This window comes from Mustelus asterias, chromosome 22 (genome assembly GCF_964213995.1).
Source record: "Mustelus asterias chromosome 22, sMusAst1.hap1.1, whole genome shotgun sequence".
Taxonomy (NCBI): domain Eukaryota; kingdom Metazoa; phylum Chordata; class Chondrichthyes; order Carcharhiniformes; family Triakidae; genus Mustelus; species Mustelus asterias.
Window position 1 is genome coordinate 55,083,421 of NC_135822.1, and position 24,736 is coordinate 55,108,156.

Sequence of the window (24,736 nt, forward strand, 5' to 3'; positions counted from 1 at the left end):
CACTAAGGGGCAATTTAGCATGGCCAATCCCCCTAACCTACACATCTTTGGATACGAAGGGGCAATTTAGCATGGCCAATCCACCTAACCTACACATCTTTGGATACGAAGGGGCAATTTAGCATGGCCAATCCCCCTAACCCACACATCTTTGGACACTAAGGGGCAATTTATCATGGCCAATCCCCCTAACCCGCACATCTTTGGACACTAAGGGGCAATTTAGCATGGCCAATCCATCCTAACCTGCACATCTTTGGAGTGTGGGAGGAAACCGGAGCACCCGGAGGAAACCCATGCAGACACGGGGAGAATGTGTAAATCCACAGAGACGTTAACCTGAGGCTGGAATCGAACGCAAGTCCCTGGCGCTGTGAGGCAGCAGTGCTAACCACTGTGCCACCGTGCCGTGGATTGACCAATATGTTAGTCCGATTCCCCCCTCCTGCTATATCCCTTCAAGTTTGTTTCCCCACTGTTCCTCCTGCCCGGTGCAAGATGGCTGCACAAGATGGCCACTAATGTACTGCGCAAAGTCCTTGGCCCACGCATGAGTGGACAACCAATGATGCCACTCTGCTGTGCCCAAGCCCACCAACGGGACCGCACCTTGTGCTAACATGTGAATGCTGGGGTAACATGAATTAAGCCGCAAATATTGGAGCCAACATTTTGAATTGTTGACTGTTTGAATTGTAAGCGTTTGTTTTATTGTTGCACGTTGGCAGAGTGGTTAGCACAGCTGCCTCACGGCGCCAGGGACCCGGGTTCGATTCCCGGCCTCGGGTCACTGTCTGTGCGGAGTCTGCACATTCTCCCCGTGTCTGCGTGGGTTTCCTCCGGGTGCTCCGGTTTCCTCCCACAGTCCAAAAGACGTGCTGGTTAGGGTGCTAAGTTCTCCCTCAGTGTAACCCGAACAGGCGCCAGAGTGTGGCGACTGGGGGATTTTCACAATAACTTCATTGCAGTGTTAATGTAAGGGACTTGTGACACTAATAAAAAATATATCTATCTTTGGACTGTGGGAGGAAACTGGAGCACCTGGAGGAAACTCACACAGACACGGGGGAGAAGGTGCAAACTCCACACAGTGACCCAAAGCCGGAATCAAACCCAGATCTCTGGCAGTGTGGGGCATGATGTGGGGATGCCGGCGTTGGACTGGGGTAAACACAGTAAGAAGTCTAACAACACCAGGTTAAAGTCCAATAGGTTTATTTGGTAGCAAAAGCCACTAGCTTTCGGAACAGGCTATCCCTTCGTCAGGTGGGTGGGAGTTCTGATCACAAACAGAACACAAAGACACAAACTCAATTTACATGAATAATGATTGGAATGTGAGTCTTTCCAGCTAATCAAGTCTTAAAGGTACAGACAATGTGAGTGGAGGGAGCATTAAGCACAGGTTAAAGAGATGTGTATTGTCTCCAGACAGGACAGCCAGTGAGATTTTACACATCCAGGCAAGTTGTGTGGGTTACAGATAGTGTGACATGAACCCAATATCCCGGTTGAGGCCGTCCTCATGTGTGCGGAACCTGGCTAACACGGGCATTCAGCCTCTGATCTCCGGGTAAGCGTTCTCCAAGGCGGCCTTCACGGTGCACGACAGCGCAGAGTCGCTGAGCAGAGACTGATAGCCAGGTTCCGCACACATGAGGACGGCCTCAACCGGGATATTGGGTTCATGTCACACTATCTGTAACCCACACAGCTTGCCTGGACTTGCAGAGTCTCACTGGCTGTCCTGTCTGGAGACAATACACATCTCTTTAACCTGTGCTTAATGCTCCCTCCACTCACATTGTCTGTACCTTTAAGACTTGATTAGCTGGAAAGACTCACATTCCAAGCATTATTCATGTAAATTGAGTTTGTGTCTTTGTGCCCTGTTTGTGATCAGAACTCCCACCCACCTGACGAAGGGACAGCCTGTTCCGAAAGCTAGTGTGGCTTTTGCTACCAAATAAACCTGTTGGACTTTAACCTGGTGTTGTCAGACTTCTTACTGTGAGGCAGCAGTGCTAAGCACTGTGCCAGCCTTGGAAAGCTAAAATCCCCTGGTAAATCTCCACTGGGGTCTTTTTGCTTAAAGAGCGGTGAGCAACAGGATCAGGAGAGCAGAAAAAAAATGACCCTAAATTATAGTGGTAAACATTAGCTAAGTCGATTTGATAAACAGCTCTGGAGAGCACACAGCAAGAAAGGTATATAGGGTGCCAGTACCCGGAAGCCAACTGTTTGCAGGAAAAGACGCAGAGGGGAAATCCAGGACTGAAATAGCGAAGTGACAAACAGAGTCAGAGAGACAGGGGAGAGAGAGCAGCAGTAATGGTGAGTAAAGTTTCAAGCTTTTATGTAGAGTGTGTGTGTGTCCTTCGGCTCTCATTGAGAGCTTGTCGGAAGGAAAACTGAAATTGCAATTGGAATGGCAAGTCGGTGAAGAGGGATCGGGTTAAAAGGACGATCGAGTTTGGATTTGAAAATAGTCCCAGACAGATTTGCAACCACGGTGCATATCTCTCTCTCTAAATCAGTCTGATCAAACCCACCCCCTCCCCCAACAGGATGCAAAGCTAAATTAAAGCACCATGTCCGTAAAGTGGGGTGAGTATTGGCAGAGGAGGTGAAATGGCTGGTTCCTTGGTCTCATATGAACTGCCCCAATGTTGCATGCTCAGTTTCATTATCCCTAGACCTTCAGCTCTGGCCAAGGATCATCCAGACTTGAAACGTTCGCTCTATTCTCTCTCCACGGTTGCTGTCAGACCTGCTGGGATTTTCCAGCATTTTTTGTTTTGGCTTCAGATTCTAGCATCAGTGTTTTGCTTTCAAACCATTAATCCTGTGCTGTCTGAGAGATTGTTTTTTTTATTTGATTTATTATTGTCCAACATTGGGATACAGTGAAAAGTATTGTTTGACTTATTATTGTCACATGTATTGGGATACGGTGAAAAGTATTGTTTGATTTGATTTATTAGTGTCACAAGTAGTCTTACATTAACACTGGTGTGGAGATGCGGCGTTGGACTGGGGTAAGCACAGTAAGAAGTCTCACAACACCAGGTTAAAGTCCAACAGGTTTGTTTGGAATCACGAGCTTTCGGAGCCCTGCATCACTCACCTGACGAAGGGGCAGCGCTCCGAAAGCTCGTGATTCCAAATAAACCTTTTTGGACTTTAAACTGGTGTTGTGGTACATTAACACTGCAATGAAGTTACTGTGAAAATCCCCTAGTCACCACACTCCAGCACCTGTTTGGGTACGCTGAGGGAGAATTTAGCATGGCCAATGCACCTAACCAGCATATCTTTCGGACTGTGGGGGGGGAAACCTGAGTACCCGGAGGAAACCCACACAGACACGGGGAGAACGTGCAGACTCCGCACAGACAGTGTCCCAAGGCAGGAATTGAACCTGGGTCCCTGGCACTGAGGCAGCAGTGCTAACCACTGTGCCATCATGTCACATGTATTGGGACACAGTGAAAAGTATTGTTTCTTGTGCGCTGTAAGGCATACTGTTCATGGAGTACATAGGGGAGAAGGAAAGGAGAGAGTGCAGAATGTAGTGTTACAATTATAGCTAAGGTGTAGAGAAAAATCAACTTAATGCAGGGTAGGTTCATTCAAAAATCTGATGACAGGGAAGAAGCTGTTCTTGAGTCGGTTGGTACGTGACCTCAGACTTTTGTATCTTTTTCCCGATGGAAGAAGGTTGAAGAGAGAATGTCCAGGTGTGTGGGGTCCTTGATTATGCTGGCTGCTTTTCCCGAGGCAGCGGGAAGTGTAGACAGAGTCAATGGATGGGAGGTTTGCGTGGTGGACTGGGTTACATTCACAACCCTTTGTAGTTTCTTGCGGTCTTGGTCAGAACAGCGACCATACCAAGCTGTGTGTGAGCCAGACTGGACAGTTAAAAGGTTTACCCCTTATCCTCAAACTATGACCCCCTAGTTCTGGACTCCCCCCACCATCGGGAACATTCTTTCTGAATCTACCCTGTCTGACCCTGTTAGAATTTTATAAGTTTCTATGAGATCCCCTCTCACTCTTCTAAACTCCAGTGAATATAATCCTAACCGACTTAATCTCTCCTCATATGACAGACCTGCCATCCCAGGAATCAGCCTGGTAAACCTTCGCTGCACTCCCTCTATAGCAAGGATATCCTTCCTCAGATAAGAACACCAAAACTGCACACAATACTCCAGGTGTGGCCTCACCAACGCCCTGTACAATTGCAGTAAAACAGAGGTTTATAGCATGGAAACAGACCCTTCGACCCAACTTGTCCATCCTGTCCAGTTTTTACCACTAAGCTAGTCCCAACTGCCCATATTTGGCCCATATCCCTCTATACGCATCTTGCCCATGTAACTGTCTAAATGTTTTTTAAAAGACAAAATTGTACCCACCTCTACTACTACCTCTGGCAGCTCGTTCCAGACACTCACCACCCTCTGTGAAACAAATTGGCCCTCTGGACCCTTTTGTGTCTCTCCCCATCTCATCTTAAACTAGTTTTAGACTCCCCAACCTTTGGGAAAAGATATTGACTATCTAGCTGATCTGTGCTCTTCATCATTTTATCGACCTCTATAAAATCACCCCTCAGCCTTCTACGCTCCAGAGAAAAAGTCCCAGTCTATCCTGCCTCTCCTTATAACTCAATCCCTCAAGTCCCGGTAGCATCCTAGTAAATCTTTTCTGCACTCATTCTAGTTTAATAATATCCTTTCTATAATAGGGTGACCAGAACTGTACACAGTATTCCAAGTGTGGCCTTACCAATGTCTTGTACAACTTCAACAAGACGTCCCAACTCCTGTATTCAATATTCTGACATCCCTATCCCTATACTCAAATCCTCTCGCTATGGAGGCCAACATATCATTCGCCGCCTTCATTGGCTGTGCACCTACTTTCAGAGCAAGGTTGAGTGTGCTACACCTTTGATTCGATTTGAGCTGAGTAACTCTGGGGCGGAGAATTGACAGGGACAGATTTCATGGAGCAGGAGGAGTTAAATCCACTCTCAGGCCTTTCAGTGTTCTATGAGTTTCAATGAGATTCCTCCCTCATCCTTCTAAACTCCATCGAGTACAGACTCAGAGTCCTCAAATGTTCCTCATGCGTCAAACTTTTCATTCCTGGGATCATTCTGATGAATCTCCTCTGGACCCTCTCCAAGGCCAGTAGATCCTTCCTTAGATAGAGTGGACGTGGGGAAGATGTTCCCATTAGTAGGAGAGACTAGGAGTTAAATTTAGGGGGAATATATTGCACAGCATTGCAGGATGTTATCTTAAGTAGAATTTTCTTTGTGGTGTATTGACGGTTAATATTTAAAACCAGGAGAATTGCCCAGTTCAGGATTCTCTTAAGGTTAACTTGCAGGATGAGTTGGTCGTTAGTAAGGAAAATGTAATGTTAGCATTCATTTCGAGAGGACTAGAATACAAAAGCAGGGATCATAGAATCCCTACAGTGCAGAAGGAGGCCATTCAGCCCATTGAGTCTGCACCGACCACAATCCCACCCAGGCCCCACTCCCACATATCCACACCACCAATCCCCCCCAAATCTATGCATCCGGGACACTAAGTGGCAATTTAGCAAGGCCAATCCACCTAACTGGCACATCTTGGAACTGTGGGAGGAAATCGGAGCACCTGGAGGAAACCCACACAGACACGGGGAGAACGTGCAAACTCCACACACGCTGGGAATCGAACCCGAGTCCCTGGAGCTGTGAGGCAACAGTGCTAACCACTGTGACACCGTGGTGCTGGATGTACTGCTGAGGCTTCATAAGGCTCTGGCCAGAGCAAACTTGGAGTATTGTGAACAATTTTGGGTCCCGTATCTAAGGAAGGGTGTACTGGCCTTGGAGGGGGTCGAGAGGAGATTCACGAGAATGATCCTGGGAATGAAAGGCTTGACGTATGAGGAACATTTGAGGACTCTGGGTCTGTACTCGATGGAGTTTAGAAGGATGAGGGGGGAATCTCATTGAAACTTATAGAACACTGAAAGGCCTGGATAGAGTGGACGTGGGGAAGACGTTCCCATTAGTCGGAGAGACTAGGATCCGAGGGCACTAGCGATAATACCACTAGGCCATTGCCACCGCATGCTAAATTGCCCCTTAGTGTCATGGGGACTAGCTGGGTGTATATGTGGGGTTACAGAAATAGGGCCTAGGTGGGATTGTTGGCTCGATGGGCTGAATAGCCTCATTCTGCACTGTAGGGATTCTATCATTCTCTGGTCCGACCCCAGCTGGGGCAACTGCACTCAGTTTGGAAGCAGTCAGACTTCTGCTCGAGTTAAAATGGTCGCTCCCAGTGCCCTTGCCATTCACTCCTCTATTAACAGTACCTGCGGAAAGAGGGGAGGTGATGGCCTAGTGGCATTAACACTAGACTATTAATCCCAGAAACTCAGCTAATATTCTGGGAACTCTGGGTTCGAATCCTGCCACGGCAGACGGTGGAATTTGAATTCAGTAAAATAAAAATATCCGGAATTAGCAATCTACTGAAAACCATGAAACCATTGTCAGAAAAACCCATCTGGTTCACTAATGTCCTTTTAGGGAAGGAAATCTGCTGTCCTTACCCTGGTCTGGCCTACATGTGACTCCAGAGCCACAGCAATGTGGTTGACTCTCAACTGCCCTCTGAAATGGCCTAGCGAGCCACTCAGTTCAAAGGGCAACCAGGGATGGGCAATTAATGCTAGGCCCAGCCAGCGACACCCATTTCCCACGAATGAATAAAAAAGGCGTAGGCGCTGGGATCTTGTGGAAAACCAAAACATTGCTCTCTGCAAATGTGGCCAGGTGTTTTGGGTGGGGCACAAAAGAGGGAAATTCCAAAAGGCTGCCAACACTCGGAGGAGGCTTTATAATGAGCGACATTATCTCAGGAGAAAAACTGAAATAAAACACCAGAAATTGAAACCAAAATACTAACTGTGAATTTTAAGATTATAGAATAGAATACCTACAGTGCTGAAGGAGGCCATTCAGCCCATCAAGCCTGCACTGACAACAATCCCACCCTATCCCCGTAACCCCATGTATTTACCCTGCTAATTCCCCTGACTCTAAAGGGCAATTTAGCCATGCCAATCCACCTAACTTGCACATTTCCCAGGGTGGAAATGTCTGCTACGTGAGGACACAGGTTTAAGGTGCTGGGGGGTAGGTACAGGGGAGATGTTAGGGGTAAGTTTTTCACACACAGGGTGGTGGGCGAGTGGAATCGGCTGCCGTCAGGGATGGTGGAGGCGAACTCAATAGGGTCTTTTAAGAGACTCCTGGATGAGTACATGGAGCTTAATAGGATGGAGCGTTATAGGTAGGTCTAGAAGGTAGGGATATGTTCGGCACAACTTGTGGGCCGAAGGGCCTGTTTGTGCTGTAGTTTTTCTATGTTTCTTCTTCCATCTTTGGACACTAAGGGGCAATTTAGCATGGCCAATCCACCTAACCTGCACATCTTTGGACAGTGGGAGGAAACCCACGCAGACACAGGGAGAATGTGCACATCCCACACAGGCAGTGACCCCAGCCAGGAATCGAACCTGGATCCCTGGCGCCATGAGGCAGCAGTGCCAACCACTGTGCCGCCCATAGGCCAATGCATTCGGCAAGCTGGGTAACACCATTGGGGGTGAGGCTTACAACAGATTGTTGGAACTTCAGTCCGGCCTTCCTGCCGCTGGCCTCCCTCTGTTTACCCGGCACAGCGATGGGCGCCAATGCCTGCTGCACTTCCCAACACCAGCGGGTGGAGTTAAAGCCCTAAATGGGAGGTTGTGCTGCCATTTTCTCCCCTTCAGGTAGAGGCCCAGAAGGCCACATCCTCGTCTGAAGAGAACACAGTCTCGGAAGCCAATTGAAAGAACTTGCAATCCTGGGCACACTGCCAAATCTACCGCCGTGGCAATTTCCCAGCGGCAGTGGGCAGGCCCAGTAAATCCCCAGCCACAGGAGAAAGTCCACACCTTGCCGGATTATTTACTTGCCGAGCACAGCAAAGGACTCCACTTTGTCAGCTGATTTCCCCATTCTAACCCCCACTATCTTCTCAAGGGCATTTTAAGCTAATCTCACTCCTCGCCCTATCTGAGACTGTAACACTACGTTCTGCGCACACACCTTTCCTTCTCCTGTATGTACGTTATGCTTCGTACAGCGCGCTAGAAACAATACTTTTCACTGTATCCCAGTACATGTGACAATAATAAATCAAACAATACTTTTCACTGTATCCCAATACACGTGACAATAATAAATCAAACAATACTTTTCACTGTATCCCAGTACACGTGACAATAATAAATCAAACAATACTTTTCACTGTATCCCAGTACACGTGACAATAATAAATCAAACAATACTTTTCACTGTATCCCAGTACATGTGACAATAATAAATCAAACAATACTTTTCACTGTATCCCAGTACATGTGACAATAATAAATCAAACAATACTTTTCACTGTATCCCAGTACATGTGACAATAATAAATCAAACAATACTTTTCACTGTATCCCAGTACATGTGACAATAATAAATCAAACAATACTTTTCACTGTATCCCAGTACATGTGACAATAATAAATCAAACAATACTTTTCACTGTATCCCAGTACATGTGACAATAATAAATCAAACAATACTTTTCACTGTGTCCCAATACATGTGACAATAATAAATCAAACAATACTTTTCACTGTGTCCCAGTACATGTGACAATAATAAATCAAACAATACTTTTCACTGTATCCCAGTACATGTGACAATAAATCAAACAATACTTTTCACTGTATCCCAGTACACGTGACAATAATAAATCAAACAATACTTTTCACTGTATCCCAGTACACGTGACAATAATAAATCAAACAATACTTTTCACTGTATCCCAGTACACGTGACAATAATAAATCAAACAATACTTTTCACTGTATCCCAGTACACGTGACAATAATAAATCAAACAATACTTTTCACTGTATCCCAGTACACGTGACAATAATAAATCAAACAATACTTTTCACTGTATCCCAGTACATGTGACAATAAATCAAACAATACTTTTCACTGTATCCCAGTACACGTGACAATAATAAATCAAACAATACTTTTCACTGTATCCCAGTACATGTGACAATAATAAATCAAACAATACTTTTCACTGTGTCCCAGTACATGTGACAATAAATCAAACAATACTTTTCACTGTATCCCAGTACATGTGACAATAATAAATCAAACAATACTTTTCACTGTATCCCAGTACATGTGACAATAATAAATCAAACAATACTTTTCACTGTATCCCAGTACACGTGACAATAATAAATCAAACAATACTTTTCACTGTATCCCAGTACATGTGGCAATATAATCAATTCGGTTCAATTCAATTATGGGTTTCAGCCAGGTTCTTCATATCCTGGCAGAAGACTCAGAGAAGCTCCCCTCTCCCACCCCTCTCCCCCCCCCCACATATACACACATGCGCTCGCTCACGCACACACGCCACTCACCTGCACTCTTCCCAATCCCCCTGCCACCAGCCACCCCCACGTGCAAAGCTCCCCTTCTCAAATCCTCTTCCTACTCTCACATTTAGCAGCCCCTTTTGTCCATCCCCCTCCATAGAATCCCTGCAGTGCAGAAGGAGGCCATTCAGCCCCATTGAGTCCGCACCAACTCAGAGCACAGCATCTTACCTAGACCTGTTCCCCTGCCCTATCGCTGTAACCCCACACATTTCTCCCATTAATTCCACCAACCCGCACATCTTTGGACACTAAGGGGCAATTTAGCATGGCCAATCCACCTAACCAGCACATCTTTAGACACTAAAGGACAATTTAGTATGGCCAATCCACCTAACCCACACATTTTTGGACTATGGGAGGAAACCGGAGCACCCGGAGGAACCCCACGCAGACACAGAACGTGCAAACTCCGCACGGAGAGTGACCCAAGGCCGGAATTGAAACCGGGTCCCTGGCGCTGTGCCATCATGTCACCCTTTGCCCTCCCATTAGGACAAGCGAGGCAGTTAGTTCCAGGTTGGCACGAGGATCACTGGCAGCCATTGGAATCGGGATCCAGGTGAACTGGAGTGGACTCCCCACTGTGGAGTCACAGACTGCAACCTGGACTTGAGGGAATGCCCGAAAGAAGATGAATTTGAGGTGGGGCGCGCCTATGGAGAGGTGGAGGTTGGAAAATCATTTTCAAGGGCAGAATTTCATAGTTGGAAAGTCTAAAATTTGAGTGATTTGAAATGCAGAAACCACACGTGGAGAAAAAAGACCCAAAACATAACATCCTTGAAGAAATTATGTTCAAATCCACCATTATTTTGAAAGCTCCCTTTTGGTTCACTTCAACAATTCCCCCTCTTCCCTGTTGAGTTGCATGTTTTATGGAATTTCTATGGAATTCTTTGCCACAGAAGGCTGTGGAGGCCGGGTCATTGAGTGTATTTAAGACAGAGATAGATAGGTTCTTGATTTAGTAAGGGGGTCAAAGGTTACAGAGAAAAGGCGGGAGAATGGGGTTGAGAAACAACGTATCAGCCGTGATCGAATGGCGGAGCAGGCACGATGGGCTGAATGGTCTCATTCTACTCCTATATTTTATGGTCTTACAGGTGGCACAGTGGTGAGCACTGCTGCCTCACAGCGCCAGGGACCCGGGTTTGATTCCGGCCTTGGGTCACTGCCTGTGTGGAGTCTGCACATTCTCCCCGTGTCTGCGTGGGTTTCCTCCCACAGCCCAAAGATGTGCAGGTTAGGTGGATTGGCCGTGCTAAATTGACCCTTAGTGACACAGGGACTAGCTATGGTAAATGCATGGGGTTATGGGGATAGGGCCTGGGTGGGATTGTGGTCGGTGCAGACTCGATGGGCCAAATGGCCTCCTTCTGCACTGTCGGGATTCTATGATTCTTGCAATTCCCCAAACGTACAGCCTCAGAAACAGGCCCTTTGACCCATCCGACTGTAAACCTAACCCTCTTCCCAAGTAATTCCCAGGCATCAGGGACATGGTTCGATTCCCGGCTTGGGTGACTGTCTGTGCGGATTCTGCACGTTCTCCCCATGTCTGCGTGGGTTTCCTCCGGGTGTTTCGGTTTTCTCCCACAATCCAGAAGACATGCTAATTAGGTGGATTGGCTGTGTTAAGTTCCCCCTCAGTGTACCCGAACAAGCGCCGGAGTGTAGCGACTATGGGATTTTCATTGCAGTGTTAATGTAACCCTACTTATGACACTAGTGAATGAAATACTTAGCATGACAAACCAAAGGTCAGGAGTCAACTCAAATTCACCTCATGTTTTTCTTTATTCAACACTTTATTCAATATTTCATACAAACTCACAACAGTTATAACACGTTAACTCATTAACGCTCTTAACCCGAACTTTAAATTTTAACTGAAAACCAATACTACCCGGTTTTGAGTGAACTGGCCAGGGCTGCTCTCCAATGTAGATCTTCCCTCATCGTTATCTCTCTCAATCTGTTCTCCAGGGCATACTTTGTGAAAGTGAGTCTCCAGTTGTCGCGAGAGATAAAGACTCACATCTCTTTACCCTAAACTTCTCACATTCTTCCAGAAAGTTCTCTGGCACTCTGGCAATGATATCACCAGACACTGATCACAATGTTCGATTAAAGCCAATAGAGTTACTCGTAGACAACTCCTAACTGTTTATACCAAACTGCATGTAGATCACGTAGCCTCACCGTATATGGTAACAATAGCTCTGGGGTGTCGAGCATAGTCCACACAACTATTCTTATTTGGTCAACACAGGAAGTGTCAGGTCACATCTCTCATGATAGGTCATGACTCGCAGCAGCCTTTACGACCTACATATCTGTGTTTAATTATAACTTGATCAAAATTCCCAGCATGCTTGACTCTTGTTGTCACTGTTGATATAGTTTTGTTGTTGGTCACCCGGCCACACATCTGGGCTTCATAAACATAGAAACGAGAAGCAGGAGGAGGCCATTCGGCCCTTCGAGCCTGCTCCACCATTCATTTGATCATGGCTGATCATCGAATTCAATATCCTGATTCCCCCTTCCCTCCATATCCTTCGATCCCTTTAGCCCCTAGAGCTGTATCTAATTTCTTCTTGAAACCAGACAATGTTTTGGCCTCAACTACTTTCTGTGGGAGTGAATTCCACACATTCACCACCCTCTGGGTGAAGAAATTTCTCCTCACCTCAGATCTAAAAGGTTTACCCCTTATCCTCAAACAATGATCTGTGGACAAACACGCCATGGTTCCACAGAACTTCCAAGTATCATGCTGTTCACTGATTACTTCCTTGTCAAATTACTCCTTCCAAAGCGTATCACCTCTCACGTTTCAGGGTTAAATTCTATCGGCCACTTATCAGCCCATTTGACCATTCCATCTATATCTTCCTGTAACCCAAGACACTCCACCTCACTGTTAACCACCCGTCCAATCTTTGTGTCATCCGCAAACTTATTGCTCTTACTTACCCCCCCCCCCCCCACCCCAACATAGTCATCTATGAGAATTATATGAATGACAAATAATAGGGGACCCACACAGATCCCTGTGGTACGCCACTGGACACTGGCTTCCAGTCACCAAAGCAGCCTTCTGTCATCACCCTCTGTCTCCTACAACTGAGCCAATTTTGAATCCACTTTATCAAATTATCCTGTATCCCATGTGTATTTACCTTCTTTACAAGTCTCCCATGTGAGACCTTGTCAAAGGCTTTGCTGAAATCCATATAAACTACATCAACCGCACAACCCTCATCTACACACCTTGTCAGCTCCTCAAAATATTCAATCAAATTTGTTAGGCACGGCGTCCCTCTGACGAAGCCACGCTGACGATCCCTGATCAAGCCTTGCCTCTCTAAGTGGAGATAGATGCTCTCCTTCAGAATTTTTTCTCCATGCAAGCTTCCTCCCATCTTTCCTCATCTAAATCTCCCATTGTAACCATCTGTTCCCTTCTCCCTCGTATGTTTATCCCACTTCCCTGAAAAATACATCTGCGTTATTCCCTTCGACCCGTGGCAGCGAGTTCCACATTCTCCCACTCTCTGGCTGAAGAGGTTTTTCTGAATTCCCTATTGGAGTTCTCGGTGTCGATCTTATATCGATGGCCTTTAGTTCTGCTCTTCGCCCACAAGAGGAAACATTCTCTCTCTATCCACTCCGTCAAAAACATTTCCAAATTTTAAGTTCTCGATTAGGTCACCTCACCAGCCGTCTTTTTTCAACAGGAAAGGGACCCAGCCCATCCATCCTTTCCTGATGCATTGTTTCCTGAAAGAACAAAAAACAAAGAAAATTACAGCACAGGAACAGGCCCTTCGGCCCTCCAAGCCTGCACCGACCATGCTGCCCGACTGAACTAAAACCCCCTACCCTTCCGGGAACCATATCCCTCTATTCCCATCCTATCCATATAGTTGTCCAGACGCCCCTTAAAAGTCACTATCGTATCTGCTTCCACCACCTCCCCCAGCAGCAAGTTCCAGGCACCCACCACCCTCTGTGTAAAAAAAACTGCCTCGTACATCTCCTTTAAACCTTGCCCCTCGCACCTTAAACCTGTGCCCCCTAGTAATTGATTCTTCCACCCTGGGAAAAAGCTTCTGACTATCCACTCTGTCCATGCCCCTCATAATCTTGTAGACTTCTATCAGGTCGCCCCTCAACCTCCGTCGTTCCAGTGAGAACAAACCAAGTTTCTCCAACCTCTCCTCATAGCTAATGCCCCTCCATAACAGGCAACATCCTGGTAAATCTTTTCTGTACCCTCTCCAAAGCCTCCGCATCCTTCTGGTAGTGTGGCGACCAGAATTGAACACTATATTCCAAGTGCGGCCTAACTAAGGTTCTATAAAGCTGCAATATGACTTGCCAATTTTTAAACTCAATGCCCCGGCTGATGAAGGCAAGCATGCCGTATGCCTTCTTGACTACCTTCTCCACCTGCATTGCCACTTTCAGTGACCTGTGAACCTGTACACCCAGATCCCTTTGCCTATCAATACTCCTAAGGGTTCTGCCATCTACTGTATATTTCCTATCTTTATAAGACCTTCCAAAATGCATTACGTCACATTTTTCCGGGTTAAACTCCATCTGCCATCTCTCCGCCAAAGTCTCCAACTGATCCATATCCTGCTGTGTCCTCTGATGGTCCTCATCGCTATCCGCAAATCCACCAACCTTTGTGTCATCCACAAACATAGAACATAGAACATAGAACAGTACAGCACAGAACAGGCCCTTCGGCCCACGATGTTGTGCCGAGCTTTATCTGAAACCAAGATCAAGCTATCCCACTCCCTATCATCCTGGTGTGCTCCATGTGCCTATCCAATAACCGCTTAAATGTTTCTAAAGTGTCTGACTCCACTATCACTGCAGGCAGTCCATTCCACACCCCAACCACTCTCTGCGTAAAGAACCTACCTCTGATATCCGTCCTGTATCTCCCACCACGAACCCTATAGTTATGCCCCCTTGTAATAGCTCCATCCACCCGAGGAAATAGTCTTTGAACGTTCACTCTATCTATCCCCTTCATCATTTTATACACCTCTATTAAGTCTCCCCTCAGCCTCCTCCGCTCCAGAGAGAACAGCCCTAGCTCCCTCAACCTTTCCTCATATGACCTACCCTCCAAACCAGGCAGCATCCTGGTAAATCTCCTCTGCACTCTTTCCAGCGCTTCCACATCCTTCTTATAGTGAGGTGACCAGAACTGCACACAATATTCCAAATGTGGTCTCACCAAGGTCCTGTACAGTTGCAGCATAACCCCACGGCTCTTAAACTCCAACCCCCTGTTAATAAAAGCTAACACACTATAGGCCTTCTTCACAGCTCTATCCACTTGACTGGCAACCTTTAGAGATCTGTGGATATGGACCCCAAGATCTCTCTGTTCCTCCACAGTCTTCAGAACCCTACCTTTGACCCTGTAATCCACATTTAAATTAGTCCTACCAAAATGAATCACCTCACATTTATCAGGGTTAAACTCCATTTGCCATTTTTCAGCCCAGCTTTGCATCCTATCTATGTCTCTTTGCAGCCTACAACAGCCCTCCACCTCATCCACTACTCCACCAATCTTGGTGTCATCAGCAAATTTACTGATCCACCCTTCAGCCCCCTCCTCTAAGTCATTAATAAAAATGACAAAGAGCAGAGGACCAAGCACTGATCCCTGCGGCACACCGCTAGCAACCTGCCTCCAATCCGAAAATTTTCCATCGACCACCACCCTCTGTCTTCGGTCAGACGGCCAGTTACCTATCCAATCGGCCAACTTTCCCTCTATCCCACACCTCCTCACTTTCATCATAAGCCGACCATGGGGGACCTTATCAAACGCCTTACTAAAATCCATGTATATGACATCAACTGCCCTACCTTCATCAACACACTTAGTTACCTCCTCAAAAAATTCTATCAAATTTGTGAGGCACGACTTGCCCTTCACGAATCCGTGCTGACTATCTCGGATTAATCCGCATCTTTCTAAATGGTCGTAAATCCCATCCCTAAGGACCCTTTCCATCAATTTACCAACCACCGAAGTAAGACTAACCGGTCTATAATTACCAGGGTCATTTCTATTCCCTTTCTTAAACAGAGGAACAACATTCGCCATTCTCCAGTCCTCTGGCACCATCCCCGTCGACAGCGAGGACCCAAAGATCAACGCCAAAGGCTCTGCAATCTCATCCCTTGCCTCCCACAGAATCCTAGGATACATTTCATCAGGCCCAGGGGACTTATCGACCTTCCGTTTATTCAAAACTGCCAAGACATCCTCCCTCCGAACATCTATTTCCTCCAGCCTATTAGCCTGTAACACCTTCTCTTCCTCAAAAACATGGCCCCTCTCCTTGGTGAACACTGAAGAAAAGTATTCATTCATCACCTCGCCTATCTCTACTGACTCCATACACAAGTTCCCACTACTGTCCTTGACCGGCCCTAACCTCACCCTGGTCATTCTTTTATTCCTCACATAAGAGTAAAAAGCCTTGGGGTTTTCCTTGATCCGACCCGCCAAGGACTTCTCATGTCCCCTCCTAGCTCTCCTAAGCCCCTTTTTCAGCTCATTCCTTGCTAACTTGTAACCCTCAATCGAGCCATCTGAACTTTGTTTCCTCATCCCTACATAAGCTTCCCTCTTCCTTTTCACAAGACATTCCACCTCTTTTGTGAACCATGGTTCCCTCACTCGGCCATTTCCTCCCTGCCTGACAGGAACATACCTATCAAGGACATCCAGTATTTGTTCCTTGAAAAAGTTCCACTTTTCATTAGTTCCTTTCTCTGACAGTTTCTGTTCCCAACTTATGCCCCCTAATTCTTGCCTAATCGCATCATAATTACCCCTCCCCCAATTTTAAACCTTGCCCTGCCGTACGGCCCTATCCCTCTCCATTGCAATAACAAAAGACACCGAATTGTGGTCACTATCTCCAAATTGCTCTCCCACAACCAAATCTAACACTTGGCCCGGTTCATTTCCCAGTACCAAATCCAATGTGGCCTCACCTCTAGTCGGCCCATCCACATATTGTGTCAGGAAACCCTCCCGCACACACTGCACAAAAACTGCCCCATCCAAACTATTTGACCTACAAAGGTTCCAATCAATATTTGGAAAGTTAAAGTCCCCCATGACAACTACCCTGTGACCCCCACACATATCCATAATCTGCTTAGCAATTTCTTCCTCCACATCTCTATTACTATTTGGGGGCCTATAGTAAACTCCTAGCAATGTGACCGCTCCTTTCCTATTTCTAACTTCAGCCCATATTACCTCAGTGTGCAGATCCCCCACGAAGTGCCTTTCCGCAGCCGTTAAACTATCCTTGATTAACAATGCCACTCCTCCACCTCTTTTACCAGCTTCCCTACACTTAGTGAAACATCTATACCCCGGAACGTCCAACAACCATTCCTGTCCTTGTTCTACCCACGTCTATCATACAATTGGTTTACAATTGGGGGAGGGGTAATTATGATGCGATTAGGCAAGAATTAGGGGGCATAAGTTGGGAACAGAAACTGTCAGAGAAAGGAACTAATGAAAAGTGGAACTTTTTCAAGGAACAAATACTGGATGTCCTTGATAGGTATGTTCCTGTCAGGCAGGGAGGAAATGGCCGAGTGAGGGAACCATGGTTCACAAAAGAGGTGGAATGTCTTGTGAAAAGGAAGAGGGAAGCTTATGTGGAAGCACTGGATAGGTGCAGGAAATATAGGGTTGTTGTAGTGGGAGACTTCAATTTCCCTGGTATAGACTGGAAATCGCTGAGGGCAGGGACTCTGGATGGGGAGGAATTTGTAAAATGTGTACAGGAGGGTTCGTTGGAACAATATGTGGACAGCCCAACTAGAGAGGGGGCTATACTGGACCTGGTACTGGGGAATGAGCCCGGTCAGGTCTTCAAAGTTTTGGTTGGGGAACATGTGGCAAATAGTGACCACAATTCTGTTAGCTTTAGGATAGTGATGGAAAAGGATGAGTGGTGTCCCAAGGGTAAGGTGTTGGATTGGGGGAAGGCTAACTTTATTGGGATCAGGCAGAAATTGGCAGCTCTTGATTGGGAGAGGCTGCTTGAGGGTAAATCCACATCTGGTATGTGGCAGTCTTTTAAGGAACGGTTGTTAGGGCTACAGGACAAGCATGTGCCTGTAAAAAAGAAGGATAGGAAGGGTAGGATTAGAGAACCGTGGATAACCAGGGAAATTGAGGGACTGGTCAAAAGGAAAAGAGAGGCGTATGTTAGGTCCAAGCAGCTAAAAACGGAGGGAGCTCTGGAGGAGTATAATGAAAGTAGGAAAATACTCAAACGGGGAATTAGAAGAGCAAAAAGGGGTCACGAAATGTTCTTGGCAGACAGGATTAAGGAGAATCCCAAGGCATTTTATTCATACGTTAGGAACAAAAGGGTTGTTAGGGAAAAAATCGGACCTCTCAGGGACAAAAGTGGGGACTTATGCTTGGAGCCCAAAGAGGTAGGGGAGATCCTAAATGAATACTTTGCGACGGTATTCACTAAGGAGAGGGATGTGTTGACTGGGAGTGTCTCGGAGGGGAGTGTTGAACCGTTGGAGAAAATCTCCATTACAAGGGAGGAAGTGTTAGGTTTGTTAGAGAATATAAAGACTGACAAATCCCCAGGGCCTGATGGAATCTATCCAAGGCTGCTCAGGGAGACGAGAGGTGAAATCGTTGGGCCTCTGACGCAAATCTTTGTCTCGTCACTGGACACAGGTGAGGTCCCAGAGGATTGGAGGATAGCCAATGTGGTCCCGTTATTTAAGAAGGGTAGGAAGGATAACCCGGGTAATTATAGGCCGGTGAGCTTGACGTCCGTGGTGGGGAAGTTGTTGGAGAAGATTCTTAAAGATAGGATGTATGCGCATTTAGAAAGGAATAAACTCATTAACGATAGTCAACATGGTTTTGTGAGAGGGAGGTCATGCCTCACTAACCTGGTGGTGTTTTTTGAAGAAGTGACCAAAATGGTTGACGAAGGAAGGGCCGTGGATGTTGTCTATATGGACTTTAGTAAAGCATTTGACAAAGTCCCTCATGGTAGGCTAGTGAAAAAGGTTGGATCCCATGGGATAAAGGGGGAGGTGGCTAGATGGGTGGAGAACTGGCTTGGTCATAGAAGACAGAGGGTGGTAGTGGAAGGGTCTTTTTCCGGCTGGAGGCCTGTGACTAGTGGTGTACCGCAGGGCTCTGTATTGGGACCTCTGCTGTTTGTGATTTATATAAATGATCTGGAAGAAGGAGTAACTGGGGTGATCAGTAAGTTTGCGGACGACACAAAACTGGCAGGACTTGCAGATAGTGAGGAACATTGTCAGAGGCTACAGAAGGATATAGATAGGCTGGTAATTTGGGCAAGGAAATGGCAGATGGAGTTCAATCCTGATAAATGCGAAGTGATGCATTTTGGTGGGAATAATGTAGGGAGGAGCTACACGATAAATGGAAGAACCATAAAGGGTGTAGAGACGCAGAGGGACCTGGGTGTGCAAGTCCACAGATCTTTGAAGGTGACGTCACAGGTGGAGAAGGTGGTGAAGAAGGCATATGGCATGCTTGCCTTTATAGGACGGGGCATAGAGTATAAAAGTTGGGGTCTGATGTTGCAGATGTATAGAACGTTGGTTCGGCCGCATTTGGAATACTGCGTCCAGTTCTGGTCGCCACACTACCAGAAGGACGTGGAGGCTTTGGAGAGAGTACAGAGGAGGTTTACCAGGATATTGCCTGGTATGGAGGGGCTTGGTTATGAGGAGAGATTGGGGAAACTGGGGTTGTTCTCCTTGGAAAGACGGAGGATGAGGGGAGACTTAATAGAGGTGTATAAAATTATGAAAGGCATAGATAGGGTGAACGGTGGGAAGCTTTTCCCCGGGTCGGTGGTGACGTTCACGAGGGGTCATAGGTTCAAGGTGAAGGGGGGGAGGTTTAACACAGATATCAGAAGGACATATTTCACACAGAGGGTCGTGGGGGCCTGGAATGTGTTGCCGGGCAAGGTGGTGGAGGCGGACACACTGGGAACGTTTAAGACTTATCTAGACAGCTATATGAACGGAGTGGGAATGGAGGGATACAAAAGAGTGGTCTAGTTTGGACCAGGGAGCGGCGCGGGCTAATTGTTCCTGGTTTCTCGTTTCAAGGCTTCATTCTATGATCATCTTGCTGGTGCCAGTACAGAGTGAGACTGCGGATAGTTGGGAACCTGTCTCGGGGGCAGGGAATTCATATGGTGTTCGTGGAAGTGGAAATGACTAGGGTTGGGAAGCATTTTCCGATCAGGGCCATTGTGATCTCCTGGACTCGTTTCGATCGCCTCAGGGAGTCGGAGAGGAATTTCCCAGATTTTTTTTTCCCATATTGGCCCTGGGGTTTTTTCACTCTGGGTTTTCGCCTCTCCCTGGAGATCACATGGTCTGGAATGGGGGGTGGAGGTGAGTTAATAGGTTGTAATGAACAAAGCATCGTAGCTGTGATGGACAGCTCGGTGGATAGGAGCTCTGGGTTTTCGCCTCTCCCTGGAGATCACATGGTCTGGAATGGGGGGTGGAGGTGAGTTAATAGGTTGTAATGAACAAAGCATCGTAGCTGTGATGGACAGCTCGGTGGATAGGATATTGGTATGTAGATAGGCTGGAAAATAGGGCGGGGATCCTGGATTCAGGATTCAATCCTGGACCGGGGAGCGGCGCGGGCTTGGAGGGCCGAAGGGCCTGTTCCTGTGCTGTATTGTTCTTTGTTCTTTGTTTGTTCTTTGTCTCCGTAATGGCCACAACATCGTAGTCCCAAGTACCAATCCACGCCCCAAGTTCATCTACCTTGTTCCGGATGCTCCTTGCATTGAAGTAGACACACTTCAACCCACCTTCCTGTCTACCAGTACCCACCCTTGACCCTGGTACCTTCCCCAATACCTCACCACCCTCACTGACTTCTGGACTACAACTCCCTTTCCCACTCCCCTGACAAATTAGTTTAAACCCCTCTGAAGAGCCGTAACAAATTTCCCTCCGAGGATATTGGTGCCCCTCTGGTTCAGGTGCACCCCGTCCTGTTTGTACAGGTCCCACCTTCCCCAGAACGTGTTCCAATTATCCACCTATCTGAAACCCTCCCTCCTACACCATCCCTGCAACCACATGTTTAACTGCACTCTCTCCCTGTTCCTCAACTCGCTATCACGTGGTACCGGCAACGTACCAGAGATGACCACATGTTTCGTCTTGGCTCTCAGCTTCCAGCCCAGCTCCAGAAATTCCTGCTTTAAATCCCCGTCCCTTCCCTTAGCTATGTCATTGGTACCAATGTGCACCACGACTTGTGACTGTTTCCCCTCCCCCTTCAGAATCTGGAAAACACGGTCTGAGACATCACGGACCTTGGCATCCGGTAGGCAACATACCATCCGTGAGTCTCTTTTGCTGCCACAGAACCTCCTATCTATCCCTCTAACTAACGAGTCCCCAATAACTATCGCCCTCCCGCTCTCCCCCTTTCCCTCCCGAGCCACAGAGACGGACACAGTGCTGGAGATCCTCTCACTGCGGCTCCCCACTGGTATGTCATCCCCCTCAACCGTATCCAAAGCGGAATACTTGTTGCTAAGGGGAACGACCACCGGGGATCCCTGCACGGACTGCTTCCTCCCAGCCCCTCTCACCGTCACCCATCTGTTTTCAATCCTCGGAGTAACTGTATTCCTAAAGCTTGTGTCTATGGCCATCTCTGCGTCCCTGATGATCCTAAGTTCATCCAACTCCAGCTCCAGTTCCCTAACACGGTTTTGGAGGAGCTGCAGATGGGTGCACTTCCCACAGGTGTAATCAGTAGGGACACTGTCGTCGTCCCTCACCTCAAACATAGTGCAAGAGGAACATTGCACTGCCTGCACACCCATCCCCTCTAGATACCTTGCCAGTACCAGGTAGAAAGTGCAAAAATGAATTCAACTCACCCCTGCTCACCCTTTCAGCCTAAGCCCTGTGAGCCAAAGTCTTATAGCTCACACTCTGCTTCCCACACACTACGCTGCCCGCTCCCGACGCTGCCCGCTGTATACTGCAGCCTACCTTTTATACTTCACGCGCTTAAAAAACCCTTCCCAGACTCCTTTGCTGCCCACTTCTAGTTTTCACTTTAAACTTGAAAAACTGCTGTTAAAGTAAAGGCCAAAAAAATACACACACTAGCTGACTAATTAAATAAATAAACAATTCAATTAATCCAATTAATCTCTCACCAGCACTGCTGCCTTCAATCACCCCTCTCAGCTTGCTCCAGTGGATCAATGACTTACTAATCAAACCCATAAATATATATATAATATATAAAAATCTTGTCAGTCATGGTATAGAGTATAAGTGCAAGGAGTTGGAGTTGTACAGAGCATTGGTTAGGCCACAGCATTGTTCTGGTCACCTCACTATAGGAAGGATTGCAGTGGAGGGGGTACAGAGGAGGTTCACCAGGATGCTGCCTGGGATGGAGCATTTGAGCTATAAGAAGAGACTTCGTTTTTTTAAAATTCACTCGTGGGACATGGGTGTCGCTGGCTGGGCCCAGCATTTATTGCCCATCCCTAGTTGCCTGAGAGCAGTTGAAAGTCAACCACATTGCTGTGGCTCTGGAGTCACATGTAGGCCAGACCGGGTAAGGATGGCAGATTTCCTTCCCTAAAGGGACATTAGGGAACCAGATGGGTTTTTCCGACAATCGACAATGGTTTCATGGTCATCAGTAGATTCTTAATTCCAGATTTTTTTTATTGGATTCAAATTCCACCATCTGCCGTGGTGGGATTCGAACCCGGGTCCCCAGAACATTAGCTGAGTTTCTGGATTAATAGTCTAGCGATAATCCCACTGGGCCATCGCCTCCCCTGTTTTCTTTAGAGCAGAGAAGGCTGAGGGGGGACATGATTGAGGTGTATAAGATTATAAGGGATGTGGACAGGGTGAGTAGGCTGTACCCCTTGGTTGAGGGGCCAATCACAAGGGGGCAGAGTTTTGGGGTTAGGGGCAGGAGAGTCAGAGGAGATTTGAGAAAAAAACCTTTAAACTTAGAGGGTAGTGGGAATCTGGAATGCCTTTAGAACCTTTCAAATAATATTTGGATGAGCACTCAAAATAGAACATTCAAGGACATATGGGACAAGTGCAGGAAATGAGTTTTTCCGACAATGGTTTCATGGTCATCAGTAGATTCTTAATTCCAGATTTTTTTTTATTGGATTCAAATTCCACCATCTGCCGTGGCGGGATTCGAACCCGGGTCCCCAGAACATTAGCTGAGTTTCTGGATTAATAGTCTAGCGATAATACCACGAGGCCATCGCCTCACCCTCTGCGCTGTATAGGCGGAATTTTCCTGTCCTGTCTGCCGCAGGTATCTTAGTGGGCGGGACACGGACCATGCAGAGGATCAGTTGACCTCGGGCGGGATTTTCTGACTTTGGGGTGAGTGCGGCTGGAAAATCCCACCCGATGATTGGGTGGGAGAACAAAGAAAATTACAGCACAGGAACAGGCCCTTTGGCCCTCCAAGCCTGCACCGACCATCTAAATTAAAACCCTTGCCCTTCTAGGGACCATATCCCTCTATTCCCATCCCATTCATGTATTTGTCAAGACGTCCCTTAAAACACACTATCGTATCTGCTTCCTCTAACTCCCTTGGCAGCGAGTTCCAGGCACCCACTACTCTCTGTGTAAAAACAACTTGCCTCGTACATCTCCTTTAAACCTCACACCTTAAACCTGTGCCCCCTAGTAGTTGACTCTTTCACCCTGGGAAAAAGCTTCTGACTATCCACTCTGTCCATGCCTCTTATAAATCTTGTAGACTTTTAAGAGGGAGAGGATGAAGGTTATTTACGAATCCTGTACCATGGACTGCCGAGGTTCCTTCATAGAAATCATAGAAACCCTACAGTGCAGAAGGAGGCCATTCGGCCCATCGAGTCTGCACCGACCACAATCCCACCCAGGCCCTACCTCCACATATTTACCCACTAATCCCTCTAACCTACGCATCCCAGGACTCTAAGGGGCAATTTTTTTAACCTGGCCAATCAACCTAACCCGCACATCTTTGGACTGTGGAAGGAAACCGGAGCACCCGGAGGAAAGCCACGCAGACACGAGGAGAATGTGCAAACTCCACCCAGACAGTGACCCGAGCCGGGAATCGAACCCGGGACCCTGGAGCTGTGAAGCAGCAGTGCTAACCACTGTGCTACCGTGCCGCCCCTTCTCGCGCTCTTACTGTGGTCTTGTTCATTGCAGGGTACGAGAAAGTCCGATATCATTAAAAAGATCCAGGATGATGCGGACGAAGTCTTGGAGGTGATGCTCGCTAATACGGAGAAGGTCAAGGAGCGAGGCGAGAACCTGGAGGTTCTGGGTGACAGAGCAGAACAGTTGATGGAAGCTGTAAGTAAACTCTACCTATGTCTGAATAGTTACTTGCACAGACGTCATTCAGATTCAGTCTGGTGGAAACGGCTACATAACTGAGCTGCGGAATAATGCAATCCATTCTCAAGAGTGAGTTTGAGGATTATCTGTACAACTGCAGTCAACATCGCTTCAGACCGACCTCCTTTTTACCAAAGTGATTGAGTCGGCCTTTTTTAAATCCTATGTGGGAAGAACAAGAAGAGACACTATAAATTCTCCATGTCGCTCTCACTATCCACTTACTCCAGTTCAGTGCTTGTGAGAATTCGCAACCTCTTCCAACAGGCACTGAATTAGGCTGAATACATACAGGACGCGACACCAATCAACCACACGGCACGGCACACGCATTCGCACACACTCACGCACTCTCGCACACTCACACACTAAGGGGCAATTTAGCATGGCCAATCCACCTAACCTACACATCTTTGGACACTAAGGGGCAATTTAGCATGGCCAATCCACCTAACCTGCACATCTTTGGTCACTAAGGGGCAATTTAGCATGGCCAATCCACCTAACCTACACATCTTTGGACACTAAGGGGCAATTTAGCATGGCCAATCCACCTAACCTGCACATCTTTGGTCACTAAGGGGCAATTTAGCATGGCCAATCCACCT

The 24,736-nt window shown here is 47.1% G+C and overlaps 1 protein-coding gene across 1 annotated transcript in view; it reads left to right on the plus strand.

Annotated features, from left to right (window-relative positions):
* The first annotated feature begins 2,121 nt into the window (after window positions 1-2,121).
* The window catches only part of LOC144510074 (vesicle-associated membrane protein 5-like), a 30,232-nt gene continuing 7,617 nt past the window's right edge, over window positions 2,122-24,736 (plus strand). Inside the window, exons 1-2 of the mRNA XM_078239311.1 lie at window positions 2,122-2,334; window positions 23,937-24,083. Of these exons, the coding sequence (XP_078095437.1) occupies window positions 2,332-2,334; window positions 23,937-24,083 (150 nt within the window). The 5' untranslated portion in view covers window positions 2,122-2,331. The remainder of the gene's footprint in view (window positions 2,335-23,936; window positions 24,084-24,736) is intronic.